Source organism: Lipophrys pholis, assembly GCF_963383615.2.
Source record: "Lipophrys pholis genome assembly, chromosome: 22".
NCBI classification, from domain to species: Eukaryota; Metazoa; Chordata; class Actinopteri; order Blenniiformes; family Blenniidae; genus Lipophrys; species Lipophrys pholis.
The window spans coordinates 10,521,088-10,537,917 of NC_137644.1; the positions used below are offsets into that span (position 1 = coordinate 10,521,088).

At 43.5% G+C, this 16,830-nt stretch overlaps 1 protein-coding gene across 2 annotated transcripts; it reads right to left on the reverse strand.

The window, feature by feature from the left end:
- Positions 1 to 2,425: 2,425 nt before the first annotated feature.
- Positions 2,426 to 16,002, reverse strand: ptprr (protein tyrosine phosphatase receptor type R). 2 transcript variants are annotated; one of them, XM_080491553.1, is made up of 16 exons: positions 15,789 to 16,002; positions 14,902 to 15,179; positions 11,391 to 11,504; positions 11,158 to 11,307; positions 10,828 to 10,935; positions 8,879 to 9,001; positions 8,682 to 8,800; positions 8,475 to 8,606; positions 7,032 to 7,221; positions 6,861 to 6,945; positions 6,115 to 6,194; positions 5,069 to 5,206; positions 4,488 to 4,598; positions 4,247 to 4,404; positions 4,059 to 4,172; positions 2,426 to 3,779 (listed from the first exon to the last, which is right to left on the reverse strand). In XM_080491553.1, exons 1-16 carry the CDS (start codon positions 15,880 to 15,882, stop codon positions 3,686 to 3,688), a joined length of 2,088 nt encoding a protein of 695 aa, XP_080347679.1. In that variant the 5' UTR covers positions 15,883 to 16,002; the 3' UTR covers positions 2,426 to 3,685. The 2 variants fall into 2 exon arrangements, with proteins under 2 accessions (XP_080347679.1, XP_080347680.1); XM_080491554.1 differs by lacking the exons at positions 14,902 to 15,179; positions 15,789 to 16,002 and adding exons at positions 12,060 to 12,129; positions 13,401 to 13,428.
- Positions 16,003 to 16,830: the final 828 nt, after the last annotated feature.

Sequence of the window (16,830 nt, forward strand, 5' to 3'; positions counted from 1 at the left end):
TGGTTACTGGTGGTTAGTGGCAGTCTCTGGTGGGTGGTTGTCTCCAGTCCTCGGCTGTTAGTGGTGGTCTCTTGGTGGTAGTTGTTTCTGATTGTTAGTGGTGGCCTCTGGTGGTTGGCGCTATTCTCTGCTAAACAGTAGTGCTCTCTGGTGATTAGTGGTAGTCTCTGGTGGCTGGTTATCTCCCGTTGTTTGTATTGGGCTTGGCTGTTAGTGGTGGTCCATGTTGGTTGGTGCTGGTCTCTGGCTCTTGGCAGTGGGTGATGATGGTGGATTTAATTCTTCCAGCCGCTAAGACTTTTCTTTTGAGGCTGAAACGTTGGCTAAAATTGAAGCAACGAGTCAAAGGTCAAAGTGTTTTTCTTTCAATAGTTCGGAGCCGCTTTTAGTTGCCCACACCTCTTTCCTTCCTTCCTGCTCACCGGCGGTTTCGAGGAACAACATGACTCCACACCAGTCCACCCCACTGATCCACCGCGGCCAGTAGCTGCTCTGGCTCTCTGACTAGCTGTAACTCTGTTAACGTGGACCCGCTCTGGCACGTGAAACACCGTTATAATTAAACATTAACAAGCTGTCTATGCACATATCAACTATTGCACCTTTCATTTCACTTGATAATACTTCCCATTTCTCCCCCTTTGTCTTCAGAAGTTGCAGTGGGCGCTTTATTTTTATCGCCACGAGAAATCAAACACACAACCATCCATATTTTTCGTGTTCAGTGTTTTTATTGTACGGATTACAGGAAACAACACAGAAGTATTTGGAGTAGATAATGAGGTTACAGCACTACTCAGTGGCTATTGTTCAGGACTGTTACAACATTCAAGTTGATTAATATTACATTAAAAAGCCACACAGAGAAGAGTTCAAATGTACTTACACAGGTTAGCATCGTGTACAGTGCAAGTTTCAAGAGACTGCAAAGTTTTCCTTCATCTGAACTAAACATCCGTTTGCGTTTTATAACTGATGATCCCATAAGAAATAGTTGATAACTTTTTATTGGAATATTTAATTTCATTTTCAAATTCAGATTTAGTTTCTTGAGAAAATGTTTCACTTTGGTTTCTGTTTTAATTGGGAATAAATAAACCGAGAGAAAATCAAAATTTTTAACATGTTTGTGGTTTCCAAATGAAATGAAATTTAATGGAAGAACTTTAGTTGATAACTGAGAAAATTCCGATGAACCGATGTTAGAAAACCCAAACAACTGTTTCGATTTTGTTCCGTTAAACTTTGGCGTTTCTGTCTGATGTGTTGCAGACTGAAAACCTTCGGACAGGAAAAAATATTTAGTGTTTCGATCAGACGTGAAGCGGCATCAGGGAAAAGGTTTGGAGTCCCTTTAAGCTTCACAGACATGATGAGCGCCCCCTGCTGTACAAACACAATACCACGTCAGAGGCAGTGAGCGTTGTTGTGAAGGCCGGTCCCGACTGAAGGAGGTGAATATTTTATACGTAACGACCCTCTGCAAGTTCACCATCCTCCAACAGTTTAATTCTTCTGCAGGAAATCAACAGCAGGATTTGAGTTTGAGATCTGTGGACGCCAACGCCAGATTTAATAGCACTTGGACACAAACTGTACACGACTGTCGCGGACATCCCAACAAACTTTAGTGAGCTAACGCAGGAACATTCGGAGAGGAGCTGGCGTGGTTTTCTCTCCACACATCTGTGACTGGTCGCTAATGAGATGTGACTGACAAAATATTTAAGACGACCGAAAATATGAGATTCGTCTGACTTATCGCCGAGAACATCCTCCGAAAAGTTTGTTACCAGTTGGTTAGCCGACGGTATCGCGTGTCCCCGCCGTCCTCTCGTACACATTCAAGTTCTTAATTACTTAGAGCAATAAACCTGCCAACATCTGTCGCCATGGAAACGATAATTCAGGTCACAGGTTCTGTTCATCTTGAAATATGAATTGGTGTCGACACACAAAAAAACCAAGTTAGTATGATTGATTTCAGAATGCAATTTAGCTAATTAAGAAAAACAAAGATATTTTCAGATAATCAAGCTAAAAAAATATATATAATGTGAGAGTGTTAGGGTTAGGGACAGCACAAATTCAAATATTTGAGTAAGAAAACAAAAAAGCAAAGATCCCTGAGGAACTCCAAACATCTTTGTGATGACAAAGAAATAAAATCCTCACCTTTCCCTGTAGGTACGTAGAAAATGTGGAATGGTTCGAAAAATAAACCGATAATAGTAAAATAAAATAAAATATAGTCCCGGTCTCTCATTATTACTGACATAGCCGACTCTAGACACGGTTAGGCTGTACCACCCATAATAATGAGATTGTGGTGACTGGTTCTGAATATAACTTGTTAAAATCATTCATTCCGACATAAAGGTTTATTATTCCTATTATTTCTTTCTTTTTTTAATTTTTTTTTTTTAGCACCAACAGCTAACGCAACCAGACCAGGATAAATATCACACTGCTGTCTAAGGACATCAAGAAAACATATAAAAACAGTACAAAAATAAATATTATTACTTTGATACACAAGAAAATTACACAGTCACCAGAGAACAGAATTTACGTCATGTGATGACTTCAAACTTTCACATTTTTGGTATAAAGCAACATTATTTCTACATATCGTATATTTGTATGATTATATGACACAGCTGACATCTGTAAACTCAGACCAAGCTGGACAAACAGGGGAGCTAAAAGGCTAACGAAATGTATTTCAAGTAAAAAATTATGGCTGAGATACTTTGAATACGTCGTTGGCGATTCTGAAAGTTTTACCACGTCACTGAGAGGAGGACGTTCGCTTTCCTCGTCAGTCATTTCAATTCATCCTCAACAGAATATATAAGGATCAATATCTAAAAACTACAACTTCCACAATTCTTAGACAGAACCAGTAACAGGTTTGCTGATTAGCAGCTGAATGAATTGCTTTAACAACTTATTACGTTAGCATAGCGGCTACCTGTAGCTTAAAAAGTCTATACGCGAACATTGAAGCATACGGGTTGAAACACCAAAGGTAAAATTAGCCTCCAGCTACTTTGCTGACTCATAAAGAAACATTATTAGCGTTCATTTGGTAGCTTCGGAAAGTAGCATTACAGATGTGGCCGATTAGCTGAAAAAAGAAAACCGATCGCGTGGAGAGTTTTTGGTCATTTTTGTAATTTGCAAGACATTTAATAGATATTTTAGCAGCTGTGACATATCTGTTAAAATCATTAAAAACAAAAGTTGAAGAGCAGAATCTACCCTTTAAAATTTGAAGTGTTTTTTTTGTGTGTTTGAGGCTAATTACAGAGTGAAACAGGGCGTGCTCAGGTCACACACAGGACTCTAAGGGCAACCAGCTAACAGTCGACTTCCGTCGCCACGTTAAAAAAGCACTGTAAAATCCAAAGAGACAGGATGGGTCAGCGTTAGTAAACAGGACTAAAACCCCTCCCTCCATCGCGTTAGTGTTTGTCCACAGGAGAAAACGCCGTCTGTACACGTTTGAAGAAGAAACCGAACCAATTCCTACTCCTGGCTGCAGGCTCTGCCCACGAAAATGTCAATCAAAAATAAAAACCTCACAGAGCCCGAAAGCTTTTTAAAACTCCCAACAGATCCACTGCTGGCACCTTTCCTCAGCTTCCTGGTTCCCTCTGAGTGGTGAGACGGCGGCGGCTCCTCATTGGACAGATTCTGCAGAGAGGCGGGCCTCGTATAGACTCAGGGCATGATGGACAAACTCGTACTGCTCACAGGTCTGAATCATTCCCCCTCTGCAGACACACGCAAATACACAAACTCAACTGTCTGATCCAGTCACCATGGCAACACAGGTATCTCCACTCTGATCTGGTTACCATGGTTACACATGTAAACAATTGGCTGTTGGATCCTGTTTCCATGGTTACACATGTTTACAATCATCACTCGGATCCAGTTTCCATGGATACACATGTTTACAATCCTCATGGTTACACATACTGATGCAGTTTCCATGGTTACACAATCACCTATCTGAGTCAGTTGCCATGGCCACGACTACACACTCTCACCTGTCGGCTCTGAGCTGGCAGGTGATGCTCAGCACATCCACCCCTTCCTCCTCCTTCAGCTGCCTGCAGCCAATCGTCGTGGCGATGAAGCATCCCGTCCGACCAATCCCAGCACTACATACACAACAGAGTCATTGTGGGTGATGTCGCGACTCGGCCGGGTGTATTCTGACTGTACGTGTTGGTACCTGCAGTGGACGATGACTGGACCCACAGCGGGCGCCACCCGGCGGTCTGCCTCCACGTCAGCCGTCAGCTGCAGCAGCGGCAGCGCCAAGTCGGGCGTTTTGTGATCAGGCCACGAGGTGTACCAGTAATGTTGCAGCATACGGGTTTGATTCCCACACTGGTTAGACACACACACACACACACAGACATGAGATTGACTGCACAAGAAGAAGTGGGACCCTAAACAGGAACAGGAAGTACCTTCAGAGTGAGGCAGCGAGTGGTGTAGTGTTCACACTCTCGGACACTGCTGACCAACACCTCCACCCGCCCATAGATGCCCCTCCTCTCTGGCCAGTACAGGACACACTTCTGCAGACAGAGGGCGGGTTCAGAGGGTCACACCTCCACGCATCGCACGCAAACTTTCAAAACACCTTTACAACTACTGACACTGACTTCATCCCGTTTGTCAGCCCATTTTACAAATACTTTTTAAGCTGGTTAGACCTGATTTTAACCTATTTAACACACCTTTGTTTTCCAGACTGTTTACCATTTTACACCATTTTCAGCCTGTTTCAGACCGTTCTACATCCTGCTATTAGCCTGTTTTACACCCAGTTTTCTGACTGTCTCACGTCCCGTTTTCACCCTGACTTATGCTGTTTTGACCTGCTATTAGTCTGTTTACGCCCCGTTTTTCAAACTGTTCTGCAACCTGTGTTCAACTGTTTCACACCCTGTTTTTCACACCCTTTGAGCCCGTTTTTGAGTCATAGCTCTGCCTTTTTAGCCTGTTCTGAGTGCTACTTTCCCCCCCCCTCAAACAGTGAAATGACCTCGTTCTTCTCCTTGAGTTTGGTGATCATGACGATGACGGGCGCCTCCTCTTGCCAGGCCATCCACCAGAAGTCATTCACCGTGTTGACCATCGGACCCTGAGTGGCAATGAAGGCCTTGTCTTCACCGAGGTAACCCTGCAGCAGGAGCCAATAAAGAGCGGCATCAGCAGGGCGTTCAATGACCAAACTGCAGGAAAATCATACCATCGCGTTAACATGGCCATTTAATGGCAGAGAGACCTCGATTGCTTTGATGTGCCGTTTCTCACAGTGGACTCTATATTTGGCTGTGGTATGTACTGTCGGACACAGAGTTTAAACACTCGGAGCTTCCTGACAGGAAGTGAAGCCATTGTATTTCAGTCTGAGAGTCCCACTTTCTCCCAGAGCCCCCCGGCCCCCACCATCATCACCACCACCGACACCAGGATAACTACAGTAGCAGCAACAACAACCACCACAAGCAGGGTTAACATACCTGGGATATCTCTCTGTGACCTGGGTTAACTTGTCCATACATTCGCAATCCTTGATAAGCGGTTCTACGAAGCTGGTTATCATGACTTTGTTTATATTGTCTGATTACTTAATATTGCACAATGTCCGGTCCAGCACAGAGCGACCTCACTGCTCTTCCTTTAGTTTATAATTTCCATTGACTTCTTTTGAAGCTCAGTTTCTCCAGTGAACACATTTTGCGTTGGAATATTAATATTAATTCATCAGCGTGACGGCACGAGTAGTTAAGTTAAATTCATGTTTCTGCAGTTATTCCATGTGCGACTATTATTATTAACCTCATTAAGATGCAACCCTATTGGAGCTAAACAGACTTGGGAAGGAGTCAAGAGCAAGTACAAAAACGTACTTCAAAGGAAAATGACTTCTATATGCTATTTCCTCTGTTCTTTGAAATATACTTCTGCTTCAGCAAAAAATCAGCTGCAACAACAATGGCAACTATAGCATCCACAGCCGGGACAAGAGTCACCATTGAGTGTTCTGTTACCATGACAACAAAAACACCACGATTCTTGCGTTACCCGTATGTAGTTAGCGTTGATGTAGGAGCTCAGCAGGTCGTTGCAGCTCTTTGACTTCAGGATGACTCTGGAATGAGGGTCTAGGACACAAGAAATAGGAAAAAAAATGTATATTTAATCCCTTGAAGCACCTGAAATATGATTTAAAAAAGAAAAGAAAAAGACAATTGTTGCAGAGCTGTCGAAGATTTTTTGGTTCTCAGGTCTTTTCTAATCTGTGTAGTCTGCATAAGCTGGTTTCAAGCTGCTTCAGGTGGCCTCAGGTGGAGTTTCAGATTGTTTTGCAGTCTCTTTCAGTTTGGGGTCACATTTAAGCCCGTTTTAGACTTTTTTTTGTAAACTTTATTTGCCACATCAGGTTGATCACGGCAGTTTGATACCCTCTCACACCTCGGCCTCATGCGGCACAATCAACACTTGACAAAGACAACACTCAAGCTGGAACACAGGAAGGCGTTTGATTGACAGCAGCCTTTGGAGAGCATTCCTTTCTCTTGATTGGCCGGAAGGAAGGAAGTGGACGAGCCCATTATGGATGAGCCCTGTGAAATGAAAAGCTGTGCTGGCGGTTACGTAAAGTCTCCATCGGACTGGGAACAAACTGTTCTGTAAGGATTAGGGAGGTGCCCCATTAACCATCCTTGGGCTTGTTGGCCTCGGACACGAGGCCCCTCCCACATCGTAAAACAACTTCCTGGTTTAGCAGGAAGTGAGGGATGGGGGGGGGGTTGTGATGGTTCACCCACTCGGTAGGATGGTCTTGTATCTGTTCTTCGTGCCATGGTTCGGGATGTCGAGCTCTTTGGGGTCGATGAAGTTCATCGGGATTTCCTGCCAGAATCACAAGACGTTTATGTTTGGTGGTGAAATGTAGTAAAGAATCAACGTGGCAGATAGAGAGTAACATTTCTACTCACTGCAAACTCCACGTGCAGTTTGTGCGTGTTTTTTACGACGTCTTGGAGATGCTGGCGCGTTAGCATCCGACCGGCTGACAGCAGGTACTCCCGTGCCACCGCCTCCCGGGGCGTTACCATGGCAACACTGAGGGGCTCCACAGCGCCGAGGGCCGACATGTCCAGAACCAGAGAGACATTAGAGCCTCGTCTGAGAGAGAGAGAGAGCAGAGGGAAAAACAGAGTGAGACTAACGAGTGTGAAACTTACTTAGTTTAAATTTGACATTTTAAAATGACATTTGGACACGCCGGGATCGTGCTTTATTTTGAAACCGATTCAAATGGCCTCGCTGTCGCTACGTGTAAGCTGGTTTCCTGTGAGGATGCTGCTACTTCCTTTCTGTCTGATTATTGATTGGCTTCAGTCCAGAGAGGAAAACACAAGCACACGTACCGTTTGTGGTGTGCCCACCCACCAGCGCACGCCAACACACACCCATAGACTCACTACTTACATATGCACGCGCGCACACACACACACCACTCCTCTGCAGAGCTTATTAATTAATTTAGATGCACTTTTATTATTTTTTTCACAAAACAATGATGAAAAGTTGGTTTGATGTTGATCCATTTTCATCAAAAGTATGCCCTGACTCCTCAGTTTGAATGTAACTCTCTACATTGTGTAAATACTATAGACTTGTGGTTCGTGTACCACTGGTGGTACGCAAGCTCCTTCTAGTGGTATGTGGAGGCAAGTCATAAATGCATGTTTATTTTAAGTAAAATTTAGAACACAGCTAATATCTAAAAATATAAAACATATGAGATTCATATTTAAAATAAGTATATAATTAAAAAGTCCATAACTACCAGGGTGAGCCTCTGTTACTGTACGTTCAGGTCTTATAATGATGGAGAGCTCGATATTTTCTCAGGTGCTACACACTGACAACTTTGAGAACAGTTGGAATAGACTACATCAGTCTCCTCTTTTATCGTAGCCATTTCCTTTTCAAAGCCAAGTATGTATTTATCTGGCTTTGGATCGTCGACGCCATCTAAATCACAACGGTACACGACTTATAAACTTTAAGACGGCCTCTCGGATCTCAGATTTGAGTAGGTGGTCTTCTAGACTGGGTTACTAAACAATTGTGACACGTTCTTCCAGCTGAATTCCCTCCAGGAGGGGGCGCTGGTCACCGCTGTCTGCAGCTCCTGTGAGACTCCTGCTGCTTCTCATCCTGTTTTCATCGAGTTCACGTCATAATTTTTGTGGCGAGTCTTCTTTGAAGCTTGTGTCACAAGTTGGAGAGCTCACAGTCCTCAGCAGGAGACGCTGGTTATAGCTTCTCCCTCTGTTTTTGAACAAATTCATACCCCGACTTCCCCAACAATTACTTATTTAAGTATTACATGCACGGTAGAAGTTGTCTTAAAAAATAAATAAACTGACCGTTCTTGCAGCCCTGCAGCAGGTTTCATCCTGAAGGGGGAGGGGCAAGGCTTCAGCTCGTGACTGGCCGTTACTGGGGCAACGGGTTGCCGAGGGGCGGAGTCAGAGCTGCTGACAGGATTGGGGGCGGGGCTACAGGCAGACAAATTAAGAAATGAGCACTTGTAGTAAAGGAAAAAGTTTCTCCGATGATGCACTGAAACTGACCTGAGAGGGGCAGCGGGTGCAATTGGGTGGCGGCAGGCTGTGATTGGCTGCTGTTGGGGAGAAGACATGGCCACCGCTGGAGGGGGCGGAGCCTGGACCATGCTTCCTATTATCACCACCTGGAGGATTGTGAAGGGGACATCAGCACGAGGACTTTATGAGTGTAATTAGAAACAGATCCAGCGCTGCTGGCTCACCTGGGTGCCCTTCAATTTGTGAGCGGAGTCGGAGCATATTGTCGGGGTCAGGTGGAGGTCAGGAGGAAGAGTTTTGTGCCGTCTGTCAGAAACTTGAACCTTCTCCTTCAGTCGGAACAAAACCTGCAAACGAGATGCAGAAGTGAAGATGAAGAGTTGGGAAAATGTCTCAATCTGAACATTCACTGACACAAGACCTGTAAAATGACCATAAAGATGTAATATTCGATAATCCTTTTAAAATCTAATTCACAGAATTTAATTCTATTAAAAAAAAAAGAAAATGTATAGCATCTTTCTTGGGGAAATCAATATTGTAATAATCTCTCCAGAGACAATCAAAATGACATCTTAAACTCACTATACTCTTCCTTGTGCTATTATTAATACTTAAACTAGAGTCCTCGAGACTACAAAGTCTATTATTAATAACTTTATTGCAAATATTCACAATTCTACACTTCCATTTCTGAGCCTTTCCTTTTTATATAATTTCTTAACCTTGCTGTTGGGCCTTCACTCTCACATTATTGAATAAAAAAAATAAAACAAAACTGACACAAAGTGTGACTGAAGACTTGTACTCCAAGATATGGAACAATAAATATATACATTTTGGAAATAAACTCAGAATAATTACTGGAAAAAGTAAAAGCAAGAAGTTGTTAGTTCATCTGGGAGTGATTAAAAAATCCTGGAGATACTAAACAAGACACACAGGAGCCAAAATGTTTCTGTGCTTCGTCACAAAGATAAGAAAAGAAGAAAGACAATAAATGAAACAATCATTTCGTCCCGCAGGTCAGGAGACTTTGCACTGCACTGTATGTTCCCATCGTCTCCAACCTCCTCTGTTGCAGCATCCTGCAGCGCCATCCTGCTGGCTTGCTGCTCCTCAACCAACACTTGCACCTCTCATGGTGCTCCCATGTCCTTCTCCTTTGTCTGATCAGAGCGTCATCATGTTAATCCGTCCACACGGGCTGATGCTTCTCAGGCTCCGAGGTAGACCCCGCCATTCCTGCAGGAAGCTGCCGACTCATCCAACAAAGTCACCTATGATGGAGATTGGAACCTCAAAGCCCAAAAAGGGGCCAGAGCGTCACTGGGAGGAAGCCATGTTTGTGTATCCAGGCCTTAAACTTGCTCAGTCGGCAGTTTGGAGGCTCATGCGGGCTTAGGTTGTCAACATTTGACTTTCTGCCTCAATCTGCAGATCTTTCATTCAGAATTGTGCCACAAACGGCACAAACAGCCCGAGGTACACAAGACTTCAATTCTACTGACGAGAACAATTCTATCCCAGCTTCTGGACCTTCGACATCGACTCAACAGATCTGGATGAACTCAATATTAGATTTTTATATATTGAAAGAGAAAGATTTTGACCCATTAAAACTGTGACCCTCTTTCAGTCTGAGCTGGATAAAGACGAAAGAAGGTGATCCATGTATGTAAACACATACATGAGCCTCTACATGAACATTTCCAGGACTTCCTGTTCATTTCCCTTCAGTTAAATGATTTTCTGTTCCAAATATATCTGTGCAGAATTAATAAAAACAAAGCGATGAACACAGAAATCTTCTGCACTTTAAACAATTGGAGGGAAGACGTGAGTCAAACCGAGTGAGAGTGCCCTCATGTGGACCATCGCTGTCACTGCAGGACAAAATCGGATCGTTTTCATTTCCAATCCGGTGAGCAGAATTTAAAACACAAAGGTTTTGATTGATGAGAAGAAGTAAACAATCAGCTACTCAATGTTTTACGATTTCTGTTTGTGGTGAAGTCAGTAAAAGATGTGAGCTCATAAATGCAAATCCTGCTGCAGTAGTTTGACTCCCACTGTGAACAAGGCTCAGGTTGCATAAAGGAAATCAGTCAGACCTTTATTTCCTACCCTCGCTTAGGAACATGGATCAGAGTTGTTCTTTTTTTTTTTTTACCATCAGGCAGGTGATGACGATGATGAAGACGGTGAAGAAGAGGACGATGGCGTAGAAACCCTCCCGGGTCGACACGTGGTCCCTCGGCTCCCCCTGCAGGACGTTCTTCTGCACACAGACACAAGCAGCAGAGTTTAGAGCAGGGGACATTCAGGCCTGTGGGACAAAACTGGCCAAAACCACCAACTGAGTATTAAACATGTCTAAGCAGGAACAAAGAAAAACTTTAAAGTCTAAATTCAAAGTTTATTATGACACTATTTTACTGGTCTGGATCATTCTAGATGAACCTGGGCTGACCGTGTCCTCCAGGAGGAATCTCCTACACACCTCGGTGGAGACCTCGGTGATGCCGAAGTGACCCAGGTTGCGATGGAGCACTCGGACGTTCAGCGACTGGATGACCTCCTCGGCGCTGCGGGGCTCGGCGACGCCCGGCCTATCGGAGGACACGAAGAGCTCGATGCCGTTCTTCTTCTCCTGCGGGAAGGAGGTGATGGTAAAGCGGGAGCGACCTCTGTTGCGAGAAGGAGCGGCGTGGGGCGCGAACGTCGCACACTCACATTCAGATGCTGGATGTGGACGCGAGCGGCCGGAACGCCCAGCGCCGCCGCCACGCCGCCGCGAAACCACCGCAGAACGCTGACGTTCAACCTGCGCACGTCCACCGCCACGTACTGAAGGGACACACACACACACACACACACACTCGGGGTCAAACCTGCTCTCAGATCTGGTTTCAAAAAAGGTTTAAGACCCGGTTTCAATGGTCTCACATTCGGTTTCAAATCAACGGGGATTTAGATTTAGAGTGTCGGACTGAATGGAAGCAGAGAGTGTCCACGTTTGGACGGACACTTTAGTGGACATGGATGGAAACTTGTGTCCATGAACGCATTTTAGTTAGAACATTCCAGTATTGGAGTGTGTGACCCCTCCACTGTAACACATTTAAGAAGCACCGAGTAAGTCTGGGAGCAAGACTCAAGCAGGACGGAGAACAGGAAAGGCTGTTTGTCTAATTCAATATGAGGACGGGAGGCAGCAGACAAGCTCACTGTTTCTGTCTCAGACTGACAACAAAGCAAACATCATCTGTCAACACCACAACATCAGCCAAACTGTCACCAAGAAAACCACAACACGTTACTCTGACCTCCAATCAGCTTTCTCGATCAAGCATCTTTTTTTTTTTTTTTGGGAAATGTAAATTCTGTATGTTCATATCTGACCTGCAGGTGGCGACATCAGTGAGTGGAAGATGAAGGGGGCCACTGTCGAGCTGAACTTACAGTGGAAACACTAAAGTAAGAGATGTAAAGTGTCAGTAAGGACGACAAACGCGTTTGGCGCTCAGGCTTTTGTCCGAGCCCGGATCAAAGAGCGGCACAAGAGAATGGTTTTCACAAAGTATAGGCAGGACGACAGGTTTTGACACAGGGAGTACACTGAATTATAATGAATTAATTTTGATTATTTATGTACTATTATTATTGTTCATTTGGATATTTGTTTGTGTACATGAATAACGGCAGGGGTGTTGATTAACTTGTGGTTGAAGTGGAGAAGGGGTTAGTAAATTAGTCTATGCTTCGTCCCGTTGGGTCATTATTGATTTATGTACTTATTTTTTGCTTTGTTATGTTTGTTTTGTTGTGCCTTTATTTTGTTCTCTTTTTGTTGTAAAGAATTTCATTTGTTACCACACGTCCGAAATAAACTTTTTCAATTCAATACACATCGATGGAATAAACCCTGAATACGATGTAGTTTTCCTGTTGGACCACTAGTGGGTGCCGTTTATATGTAATAAAATGGTGTGGTAAATGTACACTTTCTGAGAGAAGAGCACACAATGCATTCAACGCCACGAATGAATCCTTCTGGAAAGCAGTTTTCAGTGGCTCCAGGCACCGCTGTCGCGTAAACACACAGTCGAAACGCAACAAAAGTTTTCCGTTTTCACTTGGGCCAAAGTTTTCTGTTTGAGCCGTAGTTCAGAGTCCAGAGCCAGGAAGCTAAAGATGTTAGCACTAAAGCTAAACGGGATAGCACTGAAGCTAAAGGAATCAGCATTGAAGTTAAATTAGTTTTAGAGGTAATGCTAAATAAGTCAGAACTAAAGCTAAAGGACTTAGCATTGAAGCTAAAGAAGTTAGCCCTGATGATAAATGGAGTTAGCATTGACGCTCGTATTAGCTTCAGGCCTGAAAGATTAAATTTGAAGCAATTTTTCAACAAACAACTTCAGATGACAAATGAAACTGAACACAAATAAATAAAAACAACAATCAGCTATGAAAAAAAAGAATAATAACCAATAATCAAATGAAATCTTAAAAAAAGTCCAAATGGACAGTAGAAGAAGTAAAAACAATGGAAGCATTTCAAGTACAAAAAACAAACATAAGTCAAAATGGAAATAGAAACGGAAGCAGTAGAAGAAGAAACAATAGAGGCTGAAGAAGTAGAAACAGAAAAGGTCGAGGTATCAACAGATTGAAGGCGATAATGGAAACGTAGAAAACAGAATCAGGGAGAAAAACAGAAACAGAAAAGTAGAAACGTCTGACCTGAACACATGGTGGATTTTCACTGAATGAACAGTGATTCCTCGTCTACTCTCTGATTGGCTTACAGAAAATCCTGACACCTGGTTGGTCATTGTGCAGGTAATGCTATTATCACGCTGCGCTTCCTGTTAGGATCAGGGGACTATTTCTGTCCACACACACACACACACACACACACACACACACACACACACACACACACACACACACACACACACACACACACACACACACACACACACACACACACACACACACACACACACACACACACACACACACACACACACACACACACACACACACACACACACACACACACACACACACACACACACACACACACACACACACACACACACACACACACACACACACACACACACACCACTAACATGGCTGACACTATTTCCCACCAGTGGACCTTTACCAACAGCCTGTCACTGTCATACTGACTACTGGAGGTAAATGATGCCACGACGTAGAGGTGAAAGTATTTTGACAATATAGTCGACACATCGATATATAAAGTTCAGTAACTCATCAAGGTGGACCCCCAGGAATTCAGCTGACTCTTAATAGGACTGCCATTTATTAAAATACCAACACATCAAATGTTTTTATTATTATTTGAATTATATATGTTGAATTTAACAACGTTTTTACGGACCTTCTTTTCAAGGTCACTTATGTGATTATGTCATCTACAAAAATTTTTAAAAAACTTGTGTAAGATGTTACAGGAATTTACCACATCATATATATATATATATATATATATATATATATATATATATAAGATAAAGTAGCCCGAGGATGGATCCCTGGGGGACGCCATATTGGATTGTTCTAAATCCAGATTTATGATTATCTACAATTTTCTACAATACCTTGGAAAGGACAGTTAATACATGTTATTTTCATGACAACTGGCCTTAGAAAAGAGAGATTAGTTTAATCATAGTTAGCTAATCTTTTTAGAAATGTTTTACCCATAAAAATTAATTGTAAAGATGCTGAATCAGAGCATAAATGTAATTTTTGTAAAGAAATCGGAGACGAAGTATTTATTGTGAGATCTGCACTTTTTACATCGCAATCCCAAAATTTAGAACAGACTCTGTTCCAACAGAAGTTTAAGTGATATAAGAACACGGAATCAGTAATGTAATCTCTAAATGGAAGGATAAAAGTCTGAAAACAGTACATACAACAAGACTTCTTTTGGGAAAGGTTGAGCAAATTGTTGTTGTCAGCTTAGACAACTCACAATAACACCTGAAGAAAAACTATTAAACGGTTTTATTAGCACGTACTTGCTCCTGAGTGTTTCCTGCCTTTAGTGTATCAAATACATGAATCCATAAAAACAGATAATATGAAACTAGTCATAAATGACTCTTGGTCTGTATAAAATCTACATGACCTTCATTTGAGATAGAGAAGGTACAAATTACCACGCTGGGCAGCGTTTTTTTTAATTTATCAATGGACCACTTACCACTGTGACCAGGTACCGTGCTGACACAGGACCGTGCTCCTGCTCCAACGTTTCGCCGTGATGCAGTCGTGCTTTAGGCAGGTTGAGGTTTCGCTTCCCGGCGAGATGCGGGACGGGGTCTTCCAAGGACCTGGCAGGATGCTGCTGCTGCTGCTGGTGAGCTTCACGATGGTGGAGGGGGCGGCGCTCCAGCAGAGCATCATCGTCCTGCTCATGGTAGAAAGATGGAGGAAAACGGGCAGAGTGGCGGGGCAGGGAACTTTCTCCTGACGACGACTCTGAAAGGAAAAGAAGATCGGGTCACCGTCGGCAGTCAGAGGAGAGTGTCGATCCCACAACCTTCTGATTGGGAGGCGACTGCTCTCCCAGTTAAACACTGGGCTTCAGTGTCTGGCCCAAAGACACTTCAACACATGAACGGCAGGAGGAGAGCATTGATCTTAGAACCTTACAATTGGGAGAGCACTGTTCTACCAACCGAGCTATGCCACCACCAAATACAGGTAGTCGGCTTCTCCTCCTGACTTGAAACTACACCTTGCTCTGATTGTGAAGCAGCGGCAGTAAAGCTGAATGAGTTTATCTCATCACATTCATTGATCAGGATCGTCACACAGAAGCACAGTGTATCTGCATGTCTGAGGTGAATACCGTGACATTACAGACCACCATACGTGTTTGTTTTTTTTTAATCAGAGCGTTCATAATTTAAATGTCGTGGAGCTCTCCTAATGATTTCAGATGTTAGAGATGGGAGGGCCCAGCAGATTGTAGAGGTTAGATAACATGTGTGTGTTAGATACAATTTGAGTACGGAGAAGGTTGAATCTGCTCGAGTCTGTGAGCTCCAGGAACGTTTCTCTTAGATAATGGCTGCAGAGGTTTACCTGTGATGAGCAGCTGCGTCCATATGAACCACAGCGACAGAGACATGGAGAGGACTCCTCCTCCTCCTCCTCCTGCTCTTCCTCCTCGGCTCATCCTTCGCTCCCGTGGCTCTCTCTCGGCTGAAGCGGCTCCCACCGACGCATTTAGGGAAGCCGCCGGCGTCCACCTCCGACTCGCCGCGACCCTGCTTCCCCGCCCCGCAGTGTCCTTCCGCGGCCTGGAGGAGCGGAGAAGGGCCGCCGTGCTGCGGATGCTGCTGATGGAGTCGGGGGAGCGTTTTTACTGGTTTTTACGGTAAAAAGCAGCAGGCTCAATGTCTATGGCAGTATCCGTCCTGCTGCTTTACCGTAATAATCACGATAAACACGTAAGGCAAAATCTAAAGGCAGCTCTTTACTGTATGCTTCCTGCATCTTTTACCGTAATAATCCGTAAGAACACGCAAGCCTCAAAATGTCTATTGCGCGTTTATATTTAGCATTACGGTAACGCAGAAGCGATAACACTTGATTTCAGACTCGCATAACTTGAAAATGTAGACTTTCCAGACTCATTCTAAGTGAACGACACATAAAAGCACACCCTGCTATGTCTGGTGGAATTCAGACATAAAGAAGGGAGTGGTAAAAATAAGAACAGGTGTCAATCATTGCCTGCCTGATTGAATGTAGTGAGACAACAAGACGTGGAATCCAGCCCATTATCCACATGAAGAAAACCATCCAGGCTTTCTGCCTCACTGTCAGCACAGGATCTGTCTGAGGAGAACTGCCTTCATAATCTTCAGCTGAGAAACACACAGATCATTTCATCTGATATTTACAGAAACGAGAAAATGACAATATTTTATTGATCTTCTTGGAGAAATTATTGGTGCAACAAATTGGAACGCCAACAACTCCTACACCCTACGGCCCTTATTCCATCTCATAACACTGAAAAGAATAGGTTTCTGTCAATAAATGCACAAAATATTCTCTGTTCTCACTCTATTCTCTATTGTCAATCTGTATTCAAATATTATAATGTGAAATGGTTTGA